This window comes from Artemia sp. Qi Xiang Cuo, chromosome 8 (genome assembly GCF_049724085.1).
Source record: "Artemia sp. Qi Xiang Cuo chromosome 8, ASM4972408v1, whole genome shotgun sequence".
NCBI lineage: Eukaryota > Metazoa > Arthropoda > Branchiopoda > Anostraca > Artemiidae > Artemia > Artemia sp. Qi Xiang Cuo.
The window spans coordinates 3,759,079-3,785,363 of record NC_142801.1 but is presented as its reverse complement, the minus strand read 5'-3'; the positions used below and the strand labels follow the sequence as shown (position 1 = coordinate 3,785,363).

The 26,285-nt window shown below is 34.3% G+C and overlaps 1 protein-coding gene across 1 annotated transcript; it reads right to left on the bottom strand.

Moving 5' to 3' along the window:
• Positions 1-201: 201 nt before the first annotated feature.
• On the bottom strand, positions 202-25,106 carry LOC148949078 (chromosome-associated kinesin KIF4-like). The gene is made up of 7 exons (XM_089093707.1): positions 25,076-25,106; positions 20,099-20,289; positions 16,830-16,982; positions 14,244-14,341; positions 7,796-8,004; positions 5,939-6,114; positions 202-582 (listed from the first exon to the last, which is right to left on the bottom strand). The coding sequence occupies exons 1-7, from the start codon at positions 25,104-25,106 to the stop codon at positions 202-204; spliced, it is 1,239 nt and encodes a 412-aa protein (XP_088949833.1).
• Positions 25,107-26,285: the final 1,179 nt, after the last annotated feature.

Sequence of the window (26,285 nt, the reverse complement as noted above, 5' to 3'; positions counted from 1 at the left end):
GCCTTAGCAGCCTTTGCGGTTACGGCCCTTTGGGCTTACCAGAATAGATTTTGATATCTGGAATGGTTATGGCCTTTGCCTCGAGAAAATAGAATTATTAAAAGTTTATCAGTTTTTAAAAAGCTTAAAACTGAGTCTAAGAGTCTCAACTCCTGAAACTAAAGTTTTAAACTGAGTCCCAAAACTAAGCTATAAACGTGACTAAATTGAGTTTATATCATAAAAAATTCCTACCTGAATTAGTGATATGTGTACTTTCACTTCTTTCATGTGTTTCACCAGTGGCTGATTAGCTTCATGAGTAACATCAACTGTCTTGTTTAATATTTCAGACGTGACATTAGCCATATTCTGGAGCTCTTCCAAACGTTTTTTTAATTCTGCGTTGGTGTTCTCAAGGTACATCAGCTTCTCCTCATTGATTGTACTTTGCTCAATAGCTGAACTTAAGGCTGTACTTAAGCTGCCATTCTCGTTCTCTAGATAACGAATACGCTCACGAAGCTGCATTGCTTCGGTTGTATTTTCGTAATTCGCTGCTCCCGTTCCACAATTTTCCAGTTGGTACTCCAGAGTCTTAACCTAAAAAAAAAACACTCTATAAAGGAATACTTTTCTCCTATTCGATTCATAAATCGCAAATTCAAACACTCCTAAACTGCAGAAGAAAGTGACAAGAATATTTTCAATGAAAATTGGGGCAAAAAGCAGAGAAAAAAGAAAGAAAAAGAAACTAAACATTAAAACAACATTAAAACCAGAAAAAAAGAAGTAACGCTGCTTTCTTTAAATCCTTCAGAGCATGGAGAGAAAACACTGGGGCTACAGAACACAAGAGCAATTGACGGGTTAAGTTATTACTCATTTTCATATTAACGATCATAAGAATTTTTTTTTTTACAATTAAATAATCAAAAGCTAATAATTATTAAATTATTGATATTTAAATAATTGTTACGATAATAATAATTTAAATGATTTCATAGACTATATTGCCTCTTCCTTTATAATCAACTGAAAAAGAAATAACAAGTAAAAATTATAATGAACTGAAATTAACTTCAGTAAGTAATAGAAATACAAATTTAATAACAGGTAATTTTTTTATTTTAACTGTAAAAGAGAGAGTGAAAAGACTAATTTCAATGAGAAATAAAAAAAGGCAGAGAAAAATAAAGAAAAAAGAATAATAAAAAAACATTAAAAAAAGGTAGAGCTAATTTCGTAAAATTGCTCAGAGCATACTGAAGGAGGTACAGAAATAACAGGTAAAAACTATAATTAATTGAAATTAATTTCATAGAGTTTTATATAAAATTAATTTTAACTATTAACTGAACTTCAAGTACGATAACAGATTTTTCCAATTCTGAACCCTCAAGAAACAAGGCTTAGAAAAAAAAAGAAATAACAAAAAAAAATATTAGAGGAGACCGGCTATAAATGGGACACCACTATAACTGGAACACTCACCTTTTTGTGTATTAATTAGAAAAAAAATTCTGAAAAAGAAGTTTTTCAAAGAAAAAAAAATTCTACAAGCAGTATATCGATCCATCCTTCCAATTTCGCTGCAAATGGGAGGATATTAGGGGGTTGGTTGTGCACAACCTTTCTGTGGTGGCCCTGTTTTCACTAATCTTAGTGCACAACTAAAAAAACAATAAAACATCAAAGCCTTATTGCCTTTATGACCTTTCGTTTTCTATTATCTAAAACTTAGTAATATAAAAAAATAAATTACAAAAAACTAAAATGACTTGACATAAGTGATAACCACTCTATTTGCACCCGCAGCATAAGTTACAGCCGATCCCCCGGGCTCTGGGGAGAGGGTATGTTGACCCCGAAGTTTTTTTTATCTGATCATTGGACTACTTCAAACAAACTATCAATCTCAAAATTTTGATCGGATGAATTTGGAAAAAAAGGTGTGTGTGCGGAGGGGGGGGGGGTTAATGCCCTTCGATACCATTTGACTCATGAAAAGATAACTAGAACTTTCAATTTAAAATGAAATGAGCCACTTCTGAAGTTTATACGATTTCTCCTTACATAAAAACCTTATATGCCCCGAGGCATAACTTAAAACACTTGCCCCCGGGCTCTGGGGATATGTGTCAACCTTGGAGTTTTTATTGCATTATGTTTGAACTATTTTTAACAAAATGGCAATCTAAAAACTTTTATCGGATGGGTTTGAGAAAAAAAGGGCGTGAGGGGCAAATTACCCTCCGATCTCTTTTGATTCTTTAAAAGTAAACTACTTTCAATTGTCAATCAAATGATCCCTCTCTGATGTTTATACGAGTATCTCTTCTATAACAAACATATATGCCCCCAGGGCATACCTTACAACACCTGTCTTCGGGCCCTGGGGGTCGTGTCGACCCCGGAGTTTTAATATTTGATGTTGGAAATATTTTTAACAAAATCGTCATCTCAAAATTTTATCCGATAGGTTTGGGGAAAAAAGGCGTGGAGGGGGGAGTGGCTAGTTGCCCTCCGATCTCTTTTGACTCAGAAAAATGTAACTACTATAGCTTTTAATTTCCAATCAAACGAGCCCTCTCTGGAGTTTATAAGCACATCAATTCTATAAGAACCATATTTGCCCCCAGGGTATAACTTACAACGCATACCCCCGAGCCCTGGGGGCTGTGTCGACACCGGATTTTTGGTTATATGACCTTTGAACTATTTTTAACAAAATGGTCATCTCAAAATTTTTATCGGATGGGGTTGGGGAAAAAAGGCATAGAGGGGGGAGTTGGTAGTTGCCTTCCGATCACTTTTGACCCTTAAAAGGGAACTACAACTTCAACTTCCAATCAATTAAGCCATCTCTGAAGTTTCTACGAGCATTCCTTCCATAGGAATCACACATACCCCCAGGGCATAACCTACAACGCCAGCCCCCGGGACCTGGGAGGTTGTATCAACACCAGAATTTTTCTTATCTGATGTTTGAACTGTTTAAAAAAAATTGCTATCTCAAAATTTTTATCGGATGGGTTTGGGGAAATAAGGGCGTGGGGGAGGGGCTGGTTTCCCCTGGTTCTCTTTTGACGTGAACTACAACTTTCAATTTTCGATCAAATGAGCCCTCTCTGAAGTTTATACGAGCATCCCTTCCATAAGAACCGTATAATCCCCCGGGGCATAACTTACAACGCCTGCTCCCGGGCCCTGGGTTGTGTCGACCCTGGAGTTTTGTTATATGATCTTTGAACAATTTTTAACAAATTGGATACCTCTAAATTCGTATCTGATTTATTGGGGTAAAAGAGTGGGGGGGGCGGGGAGGCTAGCTTCCCTCCGATTACTTTTGACTCTTAAAAAATGAACTAGAACTTTCGATTTCCGATCAAATGACCCCTCCCTGAAGTTATTACGAGCATACCTTCCATAAGAACCTTATATGTACCCAGGGCATAATTTACAACGCCTGCCCCCGGGCCCTGGGCAATTGTGTCGACATCGGAGTTTTGTTATTTGACCTTTGAACTATTTTTAACAAAATGGCTATCTCAAAAATTGTTATTTGAGGCATTTGGAAAAAGGGGTGAGGAGGGCTTGTTGCCCTCTTATCTCTTTTGACTCTGAAAAAGTGAACTACAACTTTTAGTTTCCAATCAAATGAGCCCTCCCTGAAGTTCATACAAGCATTCTTTCTATAACAACCATATTTACCCCCATGGTATAACTTAAAACGCCTGCCCCCGGGCCCCGAGGGTTGTGTCGACCCTGGAGTTTTTTTTAATATGATCTTTGAACCATTTTGAACAAAATGACAACCTCAAAATTCGTATCGGATGTATTTGGGAAAAAGAGGGCATGGGGGGGGGGGGCTAGCTTCCTTCCGATCACTTTTGACTCTTAAAAAGTGAGCTAGAACTTTCAATTTCCAATCAAATCATCCCTTTTTGAAGTTTATACTAGCATACCTTCTATAAGAACCTTATATGTCCCCAGGGCATAACTTACAACGCCTGCCCCCGGGTCCTGGGCAATTGTGTCGATATCGGAGTTTTGTTATCTGACCTTTGAACAATTTTAACAAAATGGCTATCTCAAAATTTTTATCTGATGCTTTTGGGGGGGGAAGGGCATGGGGTGGGGCTAGTTGCCCTCCGATCTCTTTTGACTCTGAAAAAGTGAACTATAACTTTTAATTTTCAATCAAATGAGCCCTCTCTGAAGTTAATACATGCATCCCTTTTATAAGAACCATATTTGCCCCCAGGGCATAACTTAAAACGCCTGCCCCCGGGCCCTGGGTGGGTTTGACCGACACCGGACTTTTTGTTATGTGATCTTTGAAATATTTTTAACAAAATGGCTATCCCATAATTTTTATTACATTTATTTGGGGATAAAAAGGCATGGGGGGGGCTAGTTGCCTTCCGATCACTTTTGACTCTTACGAAGGGCACTAGAACTCTTTATTTCCAATCGAATGAACCCTATTTGAAGTTTATACGACGACCCCTTCCATATGAAGTACCTCTGAAAAAAAAAATAAAATAAAAAATCTGAAAACGCAACTGAAGAACTGCCATCTAGCAGCCCACATGTGAGTGAAGTTTGATCAAGATAACTGAGTTTTCTTCAAAAAGTTTGAAAAGTAAGTTTTTATGGTTGTCTTGCAATTCTTTTCAGAATTTTCAATGCTTGGCCATTCCTGAATGCCTGAAGGTAGGAAATCCATACTGGTTTCAGGTGATAGTGAATTCATCGAGGTTAAGATGGTGCCAAGAGTTTGTAACTTTCCAGTTATTTCCGGTCTCCCTTATAACCAAAACAGAAGAGCTTTCACCAATTTTGTAAAATTGTTCAGAACCTAGGAAGGGAGGGGCTATAGTAGACTTAAAAAATTGCCAGATTCAGATGAGTTATTACTAATTTTTACCAGTCATAACTAGTGAGTTATAATAAGTCATAAGAATGCAAATATTTCCAGAGACCATGCTGCCTTTCATATATAATCTAAAAAAAACTTATACATAATATAACAAAAGTCCGAGTATTTCGGCTTCACATCCAAATAGGTTTTGTCAAAGGAGAAAAAAATGGAAAAGGAAGGAGACTTCATGATGTGAGGTCAAAACATTCAGACTTCTATTAGTCTATGTATAAAAATAAAATTATCAACGATTACTGTCTTAACCAAATTCTTTACCTATTCTTTACAGCGCTTTCATTTCGTTTTAATTACATACGAATTAAAATAATATGATTTTTATCATTTGTTTTATCAAAACTAAAAAACCACAAAACTTAGAAATTCAGGGCAAACTAGAGCATTGTGATAAATACTTTAAAACTTTGGATCGCGATTCGGGCCCACATAAAAATCTGATTGTCAGATAAACTGTTCTTTTTCTTTTATTTTTCAAAATCTAGAACCGGTCTGGACCGTTCAGGCTTTGAATTTACTATTTCGATTTTGAAGTGGAAAAACTATTCAGGACGGATTTTATTTTCAAGAATTCATGAGCGAAATCGTTGATTTAAATTTTAGGCATTGATTCATATTTTTAGCCCAGCGACACAAAATAGCAACGAAACAAAAGTAGTAGCTCTTTATTTGTTTTCTAGAAACTTGTTAGGGCGCAAGGAAGGAAGGGGGGGGCTCTAGAACTCTTCAAAATTACTACCTGATAGAGGCTCTTAAACTGAGTTCTATCATATACTACTCAATTTTATTTAATCATCAAACAGCAGGATAATATGGATTCCAGCTTTGCTGTTTCATCTAAAAGAGGTTGTTTGTCCTCCAAGCAAGTCTTGCTAGAAAATCTCTAGAAAACATAGTAAAATATTTTTCCAAATTTATACAAAAACTATATAACTAAATTTTGAAGTGAATAAGCTTTTTAAAATGCAACATCAGTCCACTGCGTAAAAGCTAAAGAAAAATAAAGTCAAAACTTGCTTGTTTTTGAAGAATGTCAAGTTCCATCTGCATAGGATCTTGATTCTTAATAGGCTTATTCTTTATTTTTCTAGCTCGATCTGCGTAACGTATTGTTGAAATAGTCTCGTCCATGTTATAGTCTGCTGGTCCGACACAGGCAATCATCAGCGTGTAGGAGTTCCCACCCAAAGAATCTAAAAGAAAAAGGAGTAAAAAGAAATCCTAAAATGCAAGAAAAAGACGGGAAAAATAAGGAGAAATAGAATGAAATAAAATATTTTGGTAGCTAAAAGTATTCAAAAAAGGACAACTAATTTTCGTACATGGTTGCCAAGAGACTAACAAAGCCAAATATTAAGAAAAGAAACGTAGATTTGATAACTTACCAACGAACTTTCCTCTATTCACCCGGGCAACCAAAAATTGCATAATTCGTTACCCGAGAGCGGAACAGCCCTACTACCAAAAGGATCATTCCGAAAAAGATGAAATCAAGATATTGAACGCTTCTTGTTGAAGGTTGTATAGCCCAGTTAATAAATTTATACCAATTTAATTTTTTCTTCGGCAGCCAATTATAGTAAAAACACATAAGCAGGGTAGGGTAGGATAACTTTACTCATACTATAATTTAACTCTTAGGAAAAGTGCTGACACGTCAATCAGGATAAAACTGGAGTTTAGTGTTACTAGGTAACAGACAGTCATACAGAATTCCCCCACAGACTATTCAATATACTAGGGGTTAGAAGACCTAAAAATTTTGGTTTCTTTCGGAATAGGACAGTTCAGCTCTCAGGTTACGAACTGGTATCATAACGCAAGATCCCCTCCACTTTCTAGAGGTTAAGCACTCGGCTATTGCATGCTGGTAATTTTCTTTCCGCATTATCTTCTGCTTTTAACCTTGTCTGTGGCATTTTTATCCCAACTTCGGGAAGTTGCCAGCCCCTTACTTGGCTTTTGGCCTATATCAATCTATTTAACCCAAAAATATGCTCTTTTATTTGCACAAATTACTAAAGTCATAAAAAAAGCAATAAAAAGCTTAAATTACTCTTAAAATAACCACGAACAAATCCCTGGTATTTCGAACCACTTGTTCCTCCGGGATCTAAGCTTTTTTGGGAAGGACAATGCATGGATATTTGATAATTTATGGGTATTTTGGGTTTGAATATGGGTGTTATTGGTAGTTTGGAGAATAGGTAGTTTTGGTGTTTATTCGGTATAGATGATTTATGGGTATTTGAAAAAAAAAATAATAATAATTCTAGAAAAGCCTAGTTTTCCTAATGGATAAAATTCCTCCGTGTTTTGTACTGTACACAGGAGATATTACAGTTAAGAAGACACTTAGCTTAAAAACCTGAACATTATTCTCATTCACAATTTGCAAGCACGTGACATTCTTTTGAAAGAGGGATAGAATAAAGAACATACAATTATACAAAGCCGTAACCTGACCATAAGGAACAGGACAACAGGAATTTTTGCAAAATAATATTATAAAAGACAAACTAATCTTGACAGAATTTTCTCTTGGCAGTTTATCAGGAGCGCGATAGAATCTAGAAGACTAACTCCTGGGACATAGCAAAAGATAAAAAAAAATATCAACTTCACTATACAAGATTAGGTTACATTAACAAGACTAAAGAGTGATACAGGTCTTTCAGACATCATAGCCGATCCGTGGACACTACATTTGAGCCAGACCTCTAACCCAGGGATCTAAATTCGGCAAGGCGTCCAACTTATTTAGGAATTAGTCCACCCATGGATAAAGTCTAATACATAGCAATTACAAAATATATAAATTTCTTTAAAAATTAATCTGAAAATAACTTAAAAGTGAGACAACATTAAGTTTACCTTGAAGAAGACGTGTCAATTTTGAATCTCTATAGCTAATATGCTTCGAGTCACCTGCTCCCAGTTTGCAGATAACGTTGCCAAGTGCTAACAACCCTGCATTTATCTTAATTCCTTCCTGAAATCTATTTCCGGTGGCCTTCGTCTTGGCCACTCTTTCTGACCCAGCTAAATCCACCATATGAAATTGAGATGACATAAACAGAGCACTAAAAAAAACAGATTAAGGAGGAAACAGCAAAGAGCAGGGAAATCTGATACGAGTGGATATTTAAGTTGGCATCGGAGAAAAAAACAACAACAATACACATATAATATATATATATATATATATATATATATATATATATATATATATATATATATATATATATATATATATATATATATATATATATATATATATATATATATATATATATATGTATATCAAGGAGGCACAGTTGTGCCTCTATAAAGAGGCGACCCACCACAATGTTAAGCGATTTCAGGTCCTAGAGGTCGCAGAGAGACGGCGGTAATCGCATTTTGTAGCCCAAGCTCAAACTAAGAAACTTGCAAAATTTAATCCTCTTCCGACTTTATCTTCATGGGGTAAACTGGACCGGAAGTTTCGACCCTCCCACCACAGCCCCCCTTTAACGTTGTCCGATTGGGCAGAAATTTAGAGGTTAAGCCTGGGAGCTTATCCTCGAAATTTCAGCTCAATCCGATCACCCCTTCCCTGTTTTCAAAAAAACAAATATAGCCACTTAAAATTCATTTCTTTTTTTTCTTATCCACGCCTACAGGCCACAGTTGGCAACTTATCCGGGTGAATGAGGACTCATTCGAAGCAGAATTCGACCTGTTATGGCCTTTTGATATTTTCAGACCGAAAAACTTATCCACCGAATTTACATTTACGAAAAACCTCGTTTTCCTATAATAGCCCATGTTAATTTTTCCCAGCACAACCCCCCTTTAACGTTGTCTGATCGGGCTGAAATTTAGAGCATAAGCTTTCCTGGGGCCTGGAAGCTTATTTTCGAAATTTCAGCTCAATCTGATCACTCCTTCCCTGTTTTCCAAAAACCAAATATCAAGTTTTGTGGGAATTTGCTTGCGTCGAAAATAGATTCCATTTACCAAAAAACAATTACAGTTGTGTCTCTTTAGTCCTGCGCTTGATACTCCAGCCTGTCAGGCGGAAAACCCGGGTTCGATTCACCGTCAGAGCAAATTTTTTATATACTGAATTTAAACTTTAAAAAAGAAACTCAGTTTCTTTTCTAAATTATTTGAAAAAAATTACGTTTTCTAAAGAGTTAAAGAGGCTGAGTTACAAGGTCGACCCTTAAAACATACAGGGATTAGGAGGCACAGTTGGGGGGCTGTTAAAGAGGCTGAGTCATAAGTTCGAACCTTAAAACGTACAGGGATTGGGAGGCACCCTGTACGACGTGATTTGAGTAATCAGGAATTAAAAGTCTTAACACAAGAATGTTGAAGAGCGGGGGTTTGGGGGCGGCAGCCCCCAACTTTAACTCCTGACACGATCAGCTAACAGTTAGTCAAGCCATAATAAGTAATAAACTGTACAAAAACGTGCAGAAATTATTTGAAAAAAATATACGTTTTCTAAAGAGTTAAAGAGGCTGAGTTACAAGGTCGAACCTTAAAACGTACAGGGATTAGGAGGCACAGTTGGGGGCTGCCGCCCCCAAACCCCGCTTTCGCAGCCTTTAAATAAAAAAAGTTCTTTAAACTGAAAGTAAGGAGCGACATTAAATCTTAAAACGAACAGAAATTATTCCGTATATGAAAGGGGCTGTGCCCTCCTCAACGCCTCGCTCTTTACGCTAAAGTTTGACTTTCTCACAACTCTTTTTTTAAACAATAAAAACTTTAGCGTAAAGAGCGAGGCGTTGAGGAGGGCACAGCCCCTTTCATATACGGAATAATTTCTGTTCGTTATAAGATTTAATGTCGCTCCTTACTTTCAGTTTAAAGAACTTTTTTTTATTTAAAGGGTGCGAAAGCGGGTGGTTTGGGGGGCGGCAGCCCCCAACTGTGCCTCCTAATCCCTGTACGTTTTAAGGTTCGACCTTGTAACTCAGCCTCTTTAACTCTTTAGAAAACGTAGTTTTTTTCAAATAATATATATATATATATATATATATATATATATATATATATATATATATATATATATATATATATATATATATATATATATATATATATATATATATATATATATATATATATATATATATATATATATATATATATATATATATATATATATATATATATATATATATATATATATATATATATATATATATATATATATATATATATATATATATATATATATATATATATATATATATATATATATATATATATATGGCATCCCTCTGGAATATATTGCTGATTGCTGAGAAATGTATATATGAGTACTGAGAGATTTGCAATTCCTTTTCTTTTGCTTGCTATATTTAATTCAATATAAATTAAATTAATTTAAATTAATCTAATCGGATCCGATGAAATATTAAAGAAGATATGTAAAATGTTGGTGCAAAATACAGAAATACAACGAAGAGCGGTTAATAAGACTCTACTAAAAAGGAACCGTTTCATTAGGGTAACTAATCACATTTTGGAAGTAGCTCGCGAGTGCAGCTACTTTGAATGGCGACTGAAACTGGTTTTAGAGCAACCTCGATAAAAATGACAGGACTGCATTTTGGAAAATAATACGATTCACGTCTTTTCAGCCCAAAGCGGACATCAGATTATTTATTAACTGCTTGAATTAAATCATGGTATAATTTTTTTTTTAACTTCAGAGACAACTTCCACTTTTTTAACTTCCACTACCATTTTAGTGGATATCAGAGGACATAATACTAAGGGGTATGCAATTCCTTTCATTTGACTTGCTCATTGAGTTTGACAAGACATTAAAGTAAGTATTGTCCTAAGAGAAGCCATTAATTATCTATCTAAAGTAATAATACAAACTTCTTGGTTTACATAATTGCAGCAACAACACAATGCTTTAGCGTTGTCCAAGTAAAGAGCCACGCGCCTCCCAAGCATTATTGTCTATTTGTTTTTCTTTTCCGGTCACCACATATGAAAGGAGTAGCCATAGATACTTTAGAGGGCGTTTTGTTAAAACTTGAAAGTCTTAGGGCCATTTTTAAATTTTGAAAGCGATTGGAGGGCAACCATTCTTTTTGGTAGCAGCCCATCCGTAACGTCTCATGATACTTGATACATTAATAAGATAGTCATTTTGCTCAAAGTTGTCGACAATCAATAAATATGGCCCCGTAGACGACCTGCTCTCCATTTCCTAGGGTAAGGGTCGTAAACTAAGTAAATTACAAATTGTTTAGCGACAGATTTTATAGTTGAAAAAGGGGTATACATTTGATCTTGGGAGTCCAAATAACTTGAAACTTTCAGTTCGTTTCCAGTACCAAGAGGAACACGTATTTTTATCGGGAGCGGATGTTAGGGAGCCGTAAATAGGTTAAAATATTTTTGTTCCTACCCAGTTTGAAATTTACAGCCATAAGTCCTTGGTCCAAAAGGCGCCTAATGTACAGAAAAAATGTTTGGGGCAAAGGACTCCCAAAAACAGGGTCTGACAAATATCCAAAAAAGTTTTCAAACAGATTAGCTCAAAACATACATCCTAAGTCCTTAGGCTAAGGGGACCTGGATGCAGCAGTAAAAGTAGAAACACAAATATTAGTTCCCCCGGACATGGAGCCCGACAAAGATCCAAAATAGCGTTAATAAACTTTTGATTCTCAGTCTTTTGAAACTTAAAACTGTAAGTCCCGAGGCCAAGCAGCCCTTCTTTACAAAACAAACCTTATTTTAAGGGCACAGATCCTCCAAAAAGGAGGCACCGAAAAGGGATAATTTTTATCCTTATAACCTTGGACCGTAAAAACCCCAATGAACGCAAAAAAATTTAAAATAAAACTTGATGCCCCCGAGAATAGGGCCAGAAAAAAAGCAAATATTTTTTTAGTTAGGGCTATAAAACCCGTTTCTTCTGAATGCAGTTTCTTGATTGCAAATTGCATGTTTATTCTGAAACTTGGAGGAATTGTTTCCTCGGCTATGGGACCAAACATCTTTTTGGGAGGAAGAAGTGCATTCAAGGATATAAAAATGGGCCAAAAATTTGCTGACCTTGATCAGTTTGGAGCTTGTAGCCGGAAGTCTCCAGGCCAAAATGAGAATATTATAAAAAAATAGTTTGGGGACATGATCCCCGCAAAATCCGGTCCAAAAACTGATATTTGTGATCAGCCCAAAAATTACATTCTTAAAAGCTTAGGCTAAAAATACTCAAATACACCTGAAAAAAAAAATACTGGTTCTCCAAAGCTTAAACCAAGCAAAAAAAAAAAAAAACAAGACCCCAAACCAACAAATATTAAAATAAATAATCATTCATAACGATGACAGATACTACTATAAAAGAATAGGTAAGCCCTGAAACGAAAAGAAATTCAAATGAATAGTCAAGTCAAACTTAAAGCAAAAAGAAATGACCGAAAATAAATTTAGAAATACCACCCTAGTGAACCGTCTAGAGGAAAAAGCGTTATTTTCGCTTTACTGAAAACAAAATTCATCTTAAAGTTTCTCTTTACTATATTAAACTACTACTACTACTAACAACTCACCACAGCACCAAGCCGCCTGAGACCAACACAACTACGCACGCTCCTCCTCCATCCCAAAAATTATACAAGATAGTAGCAGTTTGGGATTTCCTTACGACATGCAATTAATTTAAACAATTAATATACCTTCATTAGTCATGAGTATTATCGTGATTTTCATTCTTTTCTGTGGTCGATGGATTGACGAATGAGACTAGGGGCGTAATTTGCTATGGGGCAGGGGGGCAACTGCCCCTCACATATCTCGGTTTGCCCCCTTCAGACCTGAATCTGCACACCCCGCCCCCCCCCCCCAGCTGAAACTTAGTTTCTTCAAAAATCTTGTCAAAACTGACATAAGCCTGCATAATTCAAGCATCAACAGAAACGGATCAGTTTTCTTAAGTATATATTTACCTTTGTAGTACTATAAAGTATCTTTATAGTACTTTTATAGTACTATATGGTACTTTCATGGTACCAAATGGCTCATTTTTCAGTTTTCACTATCATTTTGACTTGATTTGGAAAAAATGGCTCCAACTTTGCTCCTCCCCATAGGATTTTGACGAAATTACGCCACTGAATGAAACAACAGTCTTCGAAACACATTTCGTTTTCAGTAACATACTAAGGACACCCGAATCGTTTACAGATTTTGACAGGGGGCAGAGTGTAGCCCTTCACTTATTTTTGATAGCTCTCTTTAGTAAACTTTGATTAGCCTTGTGATATTATTGATTTTTGTGTCGTTATTAATTGTATAATACATACAAAACAAAGTTCTTGAAAAACAAATTCGTTTCCAGTTGAGCGAAAATCAAGCTCTGGCCTCTAGGGGTTTGGGGTAATTTCCGAGTTGGTTTTACGATTCATCTACTCATTCAAATCTATGTCTGTTACCCTTACATTTGGTCCGATTATTTCTTTTAATTCATATTCGTTTTAGGTTTCATTTCTTCATTCATAACAATTTCTGTTTGGTTTGAGTTTGAAGTGTTGCTTAACTTTATTTGTGATCGGTTTATGTTTCAACATGGTTCTTTAATTTCTTTTGATTTTTTTTCCAAAGTAGTATATGAAAAAAAAAAAAAAAATTAAAATGTATCTAAAACCTGAAATAAGTGCAGTGAGATTGAATAAGCACAATTTTAGTACAACTAAAATTTATCTAAATCTAAGACGACTATAATGACATTAAATAAATTCCTGTCTTCCAAAATCTAAGTCTTATTAGACATTGGATAGTCGTTTACAAAATACTTGCCCCAATTTTGGAGTTGAGAGGAACGGGGAGAGGCGGAGGATCTTTCCTTGGGGGAGGACCTATAATGAAAAAGAGTATTTAGGGCCATTGTTTTACAAATTTTCACCCCAGATATGGGTATCGTCGTCTCCCTATCCCACACACTGTATAGTTATGATTATAGCATAGCATGTCATTTAAAACCCCAGAATTTACAGATTTTGAGTATATGTATTTTCGAAGCAAAAGAGTATACCAAATAATTTTTTTTTGCCAAAACACAGACCTAGCCCATGTCTAATCTACAAGGCCTACTATTTAGTGAAAAAAAAAACAACATAAATTTAAAGACCACACCAAGACCGACGTATTGATCCTAGGGTGAGGAGGCTAGGAGGAGGGGGATCTTCGACAAACATTTCTACATAAACTTAAGAATTTGTTTTTCACAAAGATTTGAGAAGTCTACATTATAGATGACGTTAAAAACGTATATTAAGAATAAAATATTCCTTACTTGTCTTTCCACTGGTCAACAGTCAATGTGAACACTGCATGGGACCGGCTAGATTTGTCATTCATCGCCGTGGCACCAATTTGTCTTCCTTTGGATCCCTAAAAATAAAGTAAGGCTTTGATAAACACAAAAAATGACACTGCCCAGAATGTGGCAACTTGGTCATTTCAAACTTCTTATTATCACAATTTATAGAATTGCCGACGCATACGAGCATGGGTGGCCGCTTCGTGGGGGGAGGGGGCAAGTATTAAAACAACTCTCCATGAAATAGGGAATTTTCTTTTACCAGGAGGAGGATGATATGCTTTTTGCCTCTTAGGAGCACTTGTGTATCCAAGTGATTGCAATTTCAGTTTGGGATATTTAGTAATTGGCATTCATTTTGCATATTGGCATGTTGATGCACATTAGCCTTATCTATCAGTTACTTGCACATCCCGGTTTCTATTTAAAAAATTCAAGTAAAAATTAATTTCAATCAAAAATAGATCTGGGTATAACATACCGACCTTTACGAAGAAATTTATAAGAAAATGGAGGAGAAATTCCACATACCGTTTCATATATTTCAATAACTATGCTACATTCTGATAGTATTTGCATTGAAATTGTAATATTTAAACACTTTAAGCCCTTTACAATTATATATTTTTTGAAGTACTTTAGTTGACAATACGTCAAACTATCTTAATTCGAAGTAAAACCATGTTTTAGCAGTGTAACTGGTATATTACCATAATATTATTCTAAACAGAAACTAGATATTTAAAAAATTTCAATAGGAGATTCTCTTCATTTGAGAATGCAAATTTATCAATTAAATTCATTTTATAGGTAATTATTCAGTGCTTTACAATTTATTATTTACCTTTATATATCTTTTGAACCCTTCTAACGGCAGATTTGACACGTACAGTTCACGCCAATATTTGCAAAACACTAAAGTTGAAGTCTTCTCCTTCTGTTTCAGCTCTTCAGATTAAGATGGAAAATTTTTTTTTAGTCGACTATATCCTGATTTCTCCTTTCGCAGATTTCAGATTTCTCCTTTCATAAATTCCTGATTTCTTCTGATTCCAGCATCCTTTTTAAAACGCAATTTCAAGTTACCATCCTCCCTTGTGCTTCACTTCCTCGGTTTAGGATTGAGTCATTTCTGTCCGTCAAGTGTTTCCTCAGTTCTCCTTTCACTTATTCCTGAGTTCTTCTTGTTTCAGTCTCTCATTTAAAGAAGGATTCTAAGTTACTATCCTCTCACCTCTTTTGTTCATTCCTTTCAATTAAAATTTAGTCAATACTAGGCGCCGAATGTTTCTCGATTTACGGGACGCTCACGGGAGGAAATTTGAACTCTGAGATTGAAATACCTACACGAAGATACGACAAGGCCCATTTCCCCAACATGAACAGAATAGGTTACCTAATGGAACAAAATAAAGAACGTAATGGGAGGTTGAAGTAGAATTAAGGTTTCCGAATTGCCCCAGGCGAGAAAGAAATCAAATATGTCCTTTAGCCAATCTGCAGGGAATCCTTCATATAGTTTCGCGGATATAGGAGTAAGGAATATAGTAGGAACACCGTCAAAGCCAGGCTTACCGTCTGTCTTCTTTAAAGGGATTGTAAAACCCTGCTTTCGAATCTATGGATATTGTCCTGATTCGGCAATCTCGTTGAAAAGAACAGACAATAGCTTTAAAAGGAAGTCGCTAAAAGCACTAATAAGAGGAAACGAGATATCCAAAGGGCCAATGCTTTTTTCAGTCCATTTTTTCGATCTCCAGTGGGGAATGAAAGAGAAAAATGGGAAATAGCATCAGCCGATAATTAGTAAGATAATGCCAGAAGGCTTTGGCCAAAAGCAAAAAGGAACCTGTAAAGGTCTTTACTGATAACTTCAGAGGGGTTCTAGTAGTTTGAAATTCGACAAGTCAAGTCTCCTGCCGCACATTTTTTTTTCACCTCAGTATACCAATTTTTCGGTTTGCTATTAAGCAATATTCCGATCTTGTTTTTACAACAGGGTCAAGCATGTTTTGGAATTGTTTGTTCTTTAGTGTTTTTCAAGTTATTAGATTCCAACAAATTACCATTTCTGAAAATTTAATATATTTTAAATTAGTGTTGTTATTAGTTGACTGATGTAAGGCTTATCACTGAATTTTTTTTTAATTTTTGTTTTCTGGGAATCAGTTTGATTGATTCACACGTGCAAGTAACTTCAAGTCAGAGGCAAAGCTATGAATTTTAGCTCCTGGGGACAATGTCAGTTTTACCCTCCCTCCATCATCACTACTACAAAGTAAGTAAACAAAATAGTAAGAAAACTCGGATTGGCACCCCTTCAGAGGCTGTGCCTGAGGACAGCCATCCCCCTTACCTCCATCCCTAGCTGCACCACTGCTTCAAGTCCCAAAAATCTTTTAAGGACAATTGCTAAAAACCTATATTTCATAAGAAATGCAATGTCATTGGATGGCCGAAATAATTAGACAGCAGAAAAACTCTTGCAACAAAAATGTAAAAGTTTTCCTTTCTAGTATAGTATGCTAGCCTATAGTTGTATTGAGGTGAACAAATTACCGATTCCAAGCATGTTAGGGCCTCTGATGGTGATGTCACAACGATTTCAGACAACCCAGGAAGCTTGATTCCCTTAGCATCTTCTCTAATTTCGATAATAGCCTCAGACCGAGGCTTAGGCGAGAGCAGGTCAAATAACTGCTCTTTGTACAACTAAAAAAAAGAAAAAAATATGTATTGACCAAAAATATTACCTATTTATAGTAAATATTGTAAAAACAGAAGTTGGCGTGAAGTTCTTTACATTGGAGATACAAAAAAAAAAGATAGATCACAGATACAAATGTTAAACCATTGTAAGTTTTGGGATCAAATAGAAGACAATAAAACAGTTAGTGGATAAGAATGTTGTCAAATAACGCATTTAATAATTTTTTTTGTATTAAACATATTGAATTGTAATATTGTTAATCATGGTATTTGCCTCTTTTACGTGAAAATAGGTCTTTCTAACATTAGTCCTCATCAGAAAAACAAAAGAGGAATTCATGATGTTATAAACTTATTGATTTTGTAAAACTGTAATACCCCTGAACAATATACGCTGTGTCACCAATTAACTAGGGCATTGACATTTCAATGCAACCTTCTTTTCCCTGCAGGATCCTTAAAATTGGACAACTTAAACAACCCTAACACTTCCATATTTTTATTTTGCCACCACTCACGTGGTTTCATTTTGATTGGAGCATAGCTCCTTTCATTATGAGAGGAGCATAACAAAAATCGTGGATATGATCCTCATCTATCTACACAGTTTACTAACTAAGCAAAGCTTGTCCTTTACTAGAAGATTTTTGTCCCAGTGATACCCCTGACAAGTGTTAATTAAATCAACGTAGACCTTACGAGAAAAAAAGAACAATAGTATACCCATATAGGAATGGAAAACATAAATTTTTATTCTTGAAAACATTCAGCCTACGAGAAATTTAAATCATCTCGGGTTTCTAAACGAAACTTTATCCACAGTTGCAATCTAGTAATATAAAAATAGGAGCAAGCTGTTTTGAAGTGAAACGTAAAGCACCAACTATGAGTTAATTTATGTAAGATGCTGCAGCATGTTCATTACGAATCGTATCGATATTGAAATGGCATTTCAGGAGCAATAGCATGACTGGAGCATAGTGGGAGTAGCTGCAAAAACCAACCTGCAGATTGGTAGTTTTTTTTTGTCAAGCTTTTCTCGTTCTTTTTAAATTTGTTTTTCTTCAATGCAAACAACCTTCCAATTTAACGACAACATCCACACTCCATCATCAATATAGTAGACGCATATAGCCAAATTTTGGAAACCGAAAAGACAGAGAACATTATTTGATGGGGAGTGTGAGGGGAGTTGGGGGGTCTGAAATTAGATAAGTACATTTTTGGGCTCAATTTAAACTGATTAAAGAGGACATTTCCAGCTCACTATTACAAAAATAAACGTACAATAGGGAAGCTGAAAAATCAGAGAATTATATTTGATGGGAAGGGCTAAGGTTAAATCAGTGCATTACCTTGTGATGATTTTTTTGGGAACAATTAAATAACTGCATTTTTATGCTCGTAATTAAGACAATAAAGGTCATGAATCTGTAGAGGGAGGGAAAGGAAAAATCCCAGAATTTAGTAGTGTCAGAAATTAAAGGAATATATTTTTGAATTGACAACCTTGTGATTTTTCTGAGGGTTGGTGCTCTTCAGACCTATCTAAGCAACCCATCTACCCATTTTTAAATATTGCATAAACGATTTATAGATAAGAGACCATTTGGAAAATAATACTTTAAAAATAGTTGCTATAAGTCCCAAGGACATCAAAATGAAAACATTTTTTGCCCCCTGGTTCCATATTCGGTCTGTTCATACCTGAAAACGGATATTTTAAAAGATTTTTTGTTGTTGTTATACAATTATTGAGATTTTTTCGATGCGTGAATTATCTCCAATGTTGCAAAAATTGAATTGTGAAATGAGGTAAGTCTAAACTTTTCTTGTTTACAAACAAGCCCAACCAAACGTGTATTTCAACAATTTATCTGCAGCTGATTGTTGATCAACTCAAAAATCAATGGGGTAATACAACAATCATGTTCAGTCATGCTATTGAAAAAATATAGGCAAGTGGGAATATGTAAATATTAAGTAACAAAAGTTATATTTTTTTAATAAGAAAAAAGGAAGGATTCTATTGATATATCAATACAGCAAAAGATGTATTGATGTATCAATACAACTAAATGTATTGATGTATCAATACAACTATGTATTGGTGTATCAATACAACTAAAGGGATAAATACAGCATAGCAGAATAGAATAATCGGTCTTCATAAAAAGATGTATTTGTAGGTAAGTCAATTAACTAATAATTTGAAGTTTAATCTTAAATAATGTTAACAATATCCACATTAAAGCACGTCTTAGATTTATGGCAGTGTAGTTTCCACTTACTCAGTTAGAAGAATAGGATTTATTTTTAGTATCCTTAGTAACTTAAGTTCTTTAACTTAAGATTTTTTTTATTGCTGCTTTTTCATTGTATTACCAAAGTAGATTAATGATTTTTTTTAAACATGAAAAACATCAAAAAGAACAAATATGACCAAAGAAACAAATGCAAACTTTTTTCTATAGATTCCTTAAAAATAATGTGTTTTGGATATGTTGAATTACTATAGCCGGTTTCATTTATATATATATATATATATATATATATATATATATATATATATATATATATATATATATATATATATATATATATATATATATATATATATATACATTTTAATTTCTGAGTCAGCATGAATAACATTTTCCATTACTACTTTTGCAAGGTTGTGAATTCGACTGACATATACTTGTTCCATTTTAATTATCTGAGAAAGTTTCTTGGGAATGTTGCCAAACATATTAATAAAATAACCCAAGTGCTGAGCTAAGAAGTAATGGAAAACTCCATGTCTATAAAATCTAAAAAAAAGTTCTTGGACATGACAAATACTAAATTTCCACTGGAGTTGCATTAATGGGGCACTATAACAATTATTTTTACATCTCATGTACATTTTAGAAATGAATGTTCTCTTTTGATAAATTATTTTTCAGTTCAATGTGGCTTCTCTTCTATTTGAAACCTGTTCTATCAAAAAAATTCCAAATAAACTTTAAAAAAATATATAGAAGCTTAGTATTTTAAAAAAATAAAAAAAACACTTCATTGAGTTCATTAATTAGCTCTAAAATACATAATAAAATAGTTTAATATGATGACCATACCTCAAGGAAGGACACTTTGACTCCGAAATTGATGTCACTATGCTTTGACATGGAGCTAAATATGTCCGTTATTACTCTGGGTAAGATTCCCGAACTTTCTTGGACACTACTATAGGTGAAATCAGCAGTACCCATTGAATGAGTTTTTCCTGACCCAGTTTGTCCATACGCAAGGATTGTGACATTATAGCCTGAAAATAAAATAGAAATCATGCAACATGTAGTAAAACAGATAAAGAAATCTACTGAAAATTCAAGAATGAGAAAATAAAAACATTCCTTAGCAAAATTTGCAGCTTTTTGCATGCGAGATTTAAAGAAAAAGTCTGAAAGATTCTAAGATGTCCCTAAAAGCCAAGGATAAAAAAAGGGCATTAAAAAAGAGAATTTAATGCAGGAAATTGTATCACCACAATCCTGGTGTTGAAAGTCAAAAGATTTTTTTTTAGTGAAGTAGCAAGGACTGAAATAGCCTAGTATAATGTGCATTATTCATTATCAAAATTATCAACTTAGAACAGATTTTTGGAGCCCTCGTTTGGGGTTCAGAGAAGGTGGTCCAAGCAAACAATCTACCTTTCATGAAAAATAAAATTGAGAGAAAGAATTTTAAAGCAAAATTTGAAAAATTCCCCATAAAAAAAGCACTTTGTGTAATAATATACATTCATTTCTTGCAAACAGGAACATTTTTTACAGCCTTGATTGAGATGTTGCCTCACACAAGAGAGGATTACAAAACAAGATGAGCCTTTTAATTCTATTTACAACTTCGGTGTTTCCTTGAGTCTTGCTATGTTGGTACAAAGCAAAAATGTTGATATTATGGTATTTGGTTAAGAAAATAAAATAAACTGGTACCAAAATGTATAACCAACTTTTGGACAATAGTATGAATTAAGCTGATTTAGCCAAAAGGGGTTAGACCACTAATACTTAATCAAATATTAAATAGTGGATTAATTTCTTTAAAAAGTAATCTTGATGTAGGATTTCTTTTCTGAATTAGCCACAATAACTACAAAAAAAATAACATTATTCAATCTATCGTTTATTCTTGTTCCTAAATTTGATAATACCTACTGCAGCCCCCCCCCCTCTTAGTGCCTAGATATAGCCCTAGACTATACACAAAATTTGCCAATTTTGTTGTTTTGCATTATTTGTACTTAATTTTTGGCAACAGTTTGTTCATAGTAAAATTTCTTCTGGTGATTTCTTTAAGTTCATCTATTATTTACCACATGGCGAAACCCATTAAAATAACATCAGTCAACAATTGGACATTTTTTTTTGTAAACTGTTCCATTAATTTATTGAATATGTTGCCTAACTATGCTGTTGCAACAAATAATATTGCAGCTTTTAAGACAGCTTTTTTTAGAGCCTCTTTTTACAAAAGGCATATATGAAACTGCATCATCTCTGGTTTAAGTATAAAATATTGTATAATAGTTTATTTTGAAGCTTTTATTTTGTTTCTTTATTGTCTTTCTTGTGAGGTTTTTATATTGTTATTAAAAGTGATGTCTCTAAATTTTGGAATTTTGTAATGTGACATACCCATGGGACTTATTCATCTAAGAATTTTTTTTCCTGTGGGAAAGTTTTTTTTTACTGGAAAAGCATGCAAAAGCACAAGATGGCTGGCACCCGTCATTGCACTTCCTGGCTAGAGGGCGGGTTTGTTTCCTGCAAATATTAGTGATAGTAGGGGTTTGCCAGGGCAGTGTCTTGGGACCCATGCTTTTCCTCATCTACAAAAATGACATGGGAGGCAGCCTTGCAAGCCCTCTGCACCACTTTGCTGACAAAACCACTACACACTCTGCGGTCCCAAAACACAAGGACCAAGCACAAGCCTCCCTTTCCCTACAGATTGATCTTTTTAAAATTAAATAAAAAAAAACTTTCCTAAAAATAAGTCTTTCCAAGAAAAGTAAAGGCCCTTTTCAACTTAAGCTCAACAGATACAAATACCTTTTAAAATTCAAAATCAAAACGACAAGAAATTACTATTAAAGAATAAATAAAACCCCAAACGAACAGAAATTAAATAAACAATCATAGCAAAACACATACAACATGAAAAAATATAAATAAATAAATAGATCTTAAAGCGAGTAATGCTTCGATTGAATATGAAAATCAAGCTTAAAACAAAAAAAAAAAATTTCCTATTGAAGCATAAATGAAACTAAAAACGAACAGAAATTAAATAAACAATCAATGCAATCAAACGTACAATAGATATTAATGTAAATTAATAAATAAATCTTAAAACGAGTGAAACTTAAATTGAACATGCAAATCAAGCTTGAAACGAAAAAAATAATCACAAACAAGGGTTTGGGTATGACCTCCTTCTCTCACAGTAAAAGTCTAAAACCTACTGCGTCATTGACGCTTTACTGAAAACGAATTTTGTAAAAAACATTTTCTTTTGTACTTAATATTAAAAATAAACTTTAAAATTATAGTAACATTTTGAACTGATGAGCGTTCAGCAATTAATATCGTAGCAAGTAATTTCAGGAGGAGGGTTGCTAGCCCAACCGTCCCTAGGTGCAATTAAATAAAAAAAACAAGTTTTTTAAACTGAAAGTAAGGAGCGACATTAAAACTTAAAACGAACAGAAATTATTCCGTATATGAAAGGGGCTGTCCCCTCCTCAACGCCTCGCTCTTTACGCTAAAGTTTGACTCTGTCTCACAACTTTATTTTTTAAAACAATAAAAAACTTTAGCGTAAAGAGCGAGGCGTTGAGGAGGGGACAGCCCCTTTCATATACGGAATAATTTCTGTTCGTTTTAAGTTTTAATGTCGCTCCTTACTTTCAGTTTAAAAAACTTGTTTTTTTTATTTAATTTCTGATCGTTTTTTAGTTAATGCAGCTTTTATTTGTATAAAAATTTTACTTTTCTTTTGCTAAATGGATGTCTTTACAAATTAACTTACGTAACTAACTTTTATATTCGTATGTTTTTCTTCTGGCAAATAAAACAAAGTTGCAGATTTTTGCAGATATGAGCTTGAAACCTATGAAATAGGGTTTTCTGATACGCTGAATCTGACGGTGTGATTTTCATTAAAATTCTTTTACTTGTAGGGGATGTTTCCCCCCTCTTAAAAAAATCGGGTAAATTTTCTGAGTTTTTTAGCCGTTTATGAGTAACGCTAAACTTAATGAAATTTATATATTTAGAATCAGCATTATACACACATTCTTTGGATACATTTATTGACATCAAAATTTCGTTTTTAAAAGTTTCGATTACTATTGAGCCGTATCGCTTGTTTTTTTATTGTTTTTTTTATTACGTATATGTTATTACTTATATGAAGGGGTTCTCCCTTAGTCAATACCACGCTCTTTACGTTAAAAGTTAAAAAAAATTTTGATTCAGAAACCCCTGAATCACAAAGGCCGTTTAATTAGAATAGATAGCTCTTTTGAAAGCACTAAAAAAAACCTGTAGCGTAAAGAGCGAGGTACTGACTTGGGGGAGAACCCCCTCACATACGTTATAATTTCTGTTCGTTTTAAGTTCTAATATTCCTTCTTACATTTCAGTTGAAAAAACTTGTTTTTTTTTATTTAATTTCTGATCGTTTCTTAAATAATGCTCGGAAATCCGGCGCCCCCTTCATTGAAATGTCCCTTACCCCAAAGAAACCTCCTCCACAGAAATATTCTCCAGAGTAACCCCCTCCTCTAGCCCCCCCCCTCCAGAAAAAATCCTTCCTGAAAATGGTTGTATACTTCCCAATAACCAATAAATAATGCTGGCAAGTCCGGCGCCCCCTTCATGGCAATTTCCCATCCCCCAAGAAAACTTCCTTCATGAACAGATCCTCCAACATAACCACCGAACCACCCTTCCCTCCCACTACCAGAAAAAAACCTCCTGAAAACTTCTGTATACTTCCCAATAACCAATTCTATATGTTAACATTGGGTAAATTTCATAACTTTTAGCCCTCTCTCTAGGAGCTTCGAGGGATTAAGTCATCCTCAAAGACATATTTATTATATTTTCGGCCATGTTGAACAAAATGCCTGTCTCAAAATTTTAATTGGGTGACTTTGGGGAAAAAATAAGTGTTGAAGGGGGCCTAGTTACCCTGCATTTTTTTTGTCACTTAAAAAGGGCACTAGAACTTTTAATTTCCGTTCCAATGAGCCCACCCACGATATTCTAGGATCACTGGGTCGATACGATCACCCCTGGGGAAAAAAAAAAAAACAAACAAACAAACAAACAAACGAACAAATAAACAAGCATCCGTGATCTTTCTTCTGGCAAAAAATTAAAATTCCACATTTTTGTAAATATGAGCTTGAAACCGCTACAGTAGGGTTCTCTAATACGCTGAATATGATGGTGTGATTTTCATTAAGGTTCTGTAACTTTTAGGGGGTCTTTCCCCTTTCTTTTGAAAATCAGCCAAATTTTCTCACGAGCGTAACTTTTGATGGATAGAACTAAACTTGATGAAACTTATATATTTGAAATCAACATTGAAATCTGCTTCTTTTGATATATCTATTGATATCAAAAACCCGTTTTCTAGAGTTTCGGTTACCATTGAGCCGGGTCGCTCCTTACTTACAGTTCGTTACCACGAACTGTTTGATTAGTTCTCCGGTGGCTAGCTGGAGATCTTGAGGCAAGTGAAGAAGGCCCGACATGTAATATTACTGCTTTGTGTAAGTAGCTGGGCGAGGGAAAGTACATCACTCCCCAAATGTTTAAACAAAGACACTTTATGGGTTATAATGGTCACTGAATAAATGGACTGGGACAATAAATTTTTTTCTCTTTACCACAAGTTTAAATGCAAAAAAAATATCTTTTAAATCCATCCACTGTCAAATCAAGAATATGTACTAATACGATGAATTATCCTCGTTTTTTCTTCTTCCCCCTTTTTATTCCCCATTTTTCTTCTTTCCCCCTATATCTTTCACCTACATGACCATTCCAAACGAGCATCTGGAATCATCTAAGGAAAAACAGCAAAATACTTTTTGCTGTTGCTTAGCTCACGGGTGCCAATAACAAGGGCGCCCGCAGAAAATTTTCCAGGTGAGGGCCAGACACCAGAATAGCAGTGGTGAGTGGGGGGCACATTAACATATTTTAGGATACATTTTCTGAGGAATAAGTTTATTAATACATTTAGAAAAAATCTCAAATAAACAGAGCAAACCTCTGTAAATAAATATAATACGGTATGATCATTCCCTATCTCAACCATTATACAAAGCCGGACCAAGATTCTCGGCAAAAAATTCTGTACTAACAATAAAACAAACAGCCACCCTGTTGAACAATAGTAAAGCTTAAGGAAATGCGAGTGCAAGATTTTATACAGGATTAAATTGATTGATATAAGTTAATAATGGTCTAGAGTAGGAGCTATTGAGAAGTATCCTGAACACTGTGCTTTTGTTTTTTATTAACTAATGACGGCAAAAAAACAAAAATCACTGTAATAATCAAGATGAGGAACTAATGAGCTGAATATTTATATATATAAACTGAATATTTATTCATAAACTGAATACATAAACTGAATATTTTGACATATAATTTTAAAACAGATTGGATTTTTATTCAAAACTTATTAAACAAAGGTAATAAGAATAGTGATCTTTAAAAGAATCGTAAATTAATTGTCAGCCCTTCATGTAACTTGTCGTTACTGTGTTATACGTTAGAAGAGCGAACGTAAATAAATAACAATATTTTTAAACTAAGACCCTTAAGGGTCTAAATTTGACAATGAAAAAAGAGAATTTGGTAATAAATTTTTTTCTCTTTACCACAAACATTAAGTCAAAAAAAATATCTTAAAAATCCAGACAATTGCAAAACGAGCTATTGAGTACTCAGAGGAGAAATCGTACCCCCCGCCCCCCTCCCTTTGCAAGTGAGTCTATTTCTTAAAAGTCTATTTATTGAATAAGCGATTAAACTGTATAGAAACACTGTTACTATGGTGCTTATATTGAACCTTTATTTACCAAAACATTTTATTTATTTATATAAGCATAACAATTTTTAAATAAACTAAAACTCATAAGTAAAAATTTTTTAACTAGTAAAGTATATCTAAATATTCCACATAAAAGAAAAAACAATAAAAATAAATTTTTACATATATCTATAATGTTTTGAG

Excerpts from the sequence above, each read along its gene's own strand:
- LOC148949078 (XM_089093707.1), bottom strand. The coding sequence starts at position 25,106 with ATGATTCCAGATGCTCGTTTGGAATGGTCAT. Across the intron at positions 6,115-7,795 it reads ATTGACACGTCTTCTTCAAG|ATTCTTTGGGTGGGAACTCC; the intron begins GTAAACTTAATG and ends TTTTTCTTTTAG. Across the intron at positions 583-5,938 it reads TTGACATTCTTCAAAAACAA|GTTAAGACTCTGGAGTACCA; the intron begins GCAAGTTTTGAC and ends TTTTTTTTTTAG.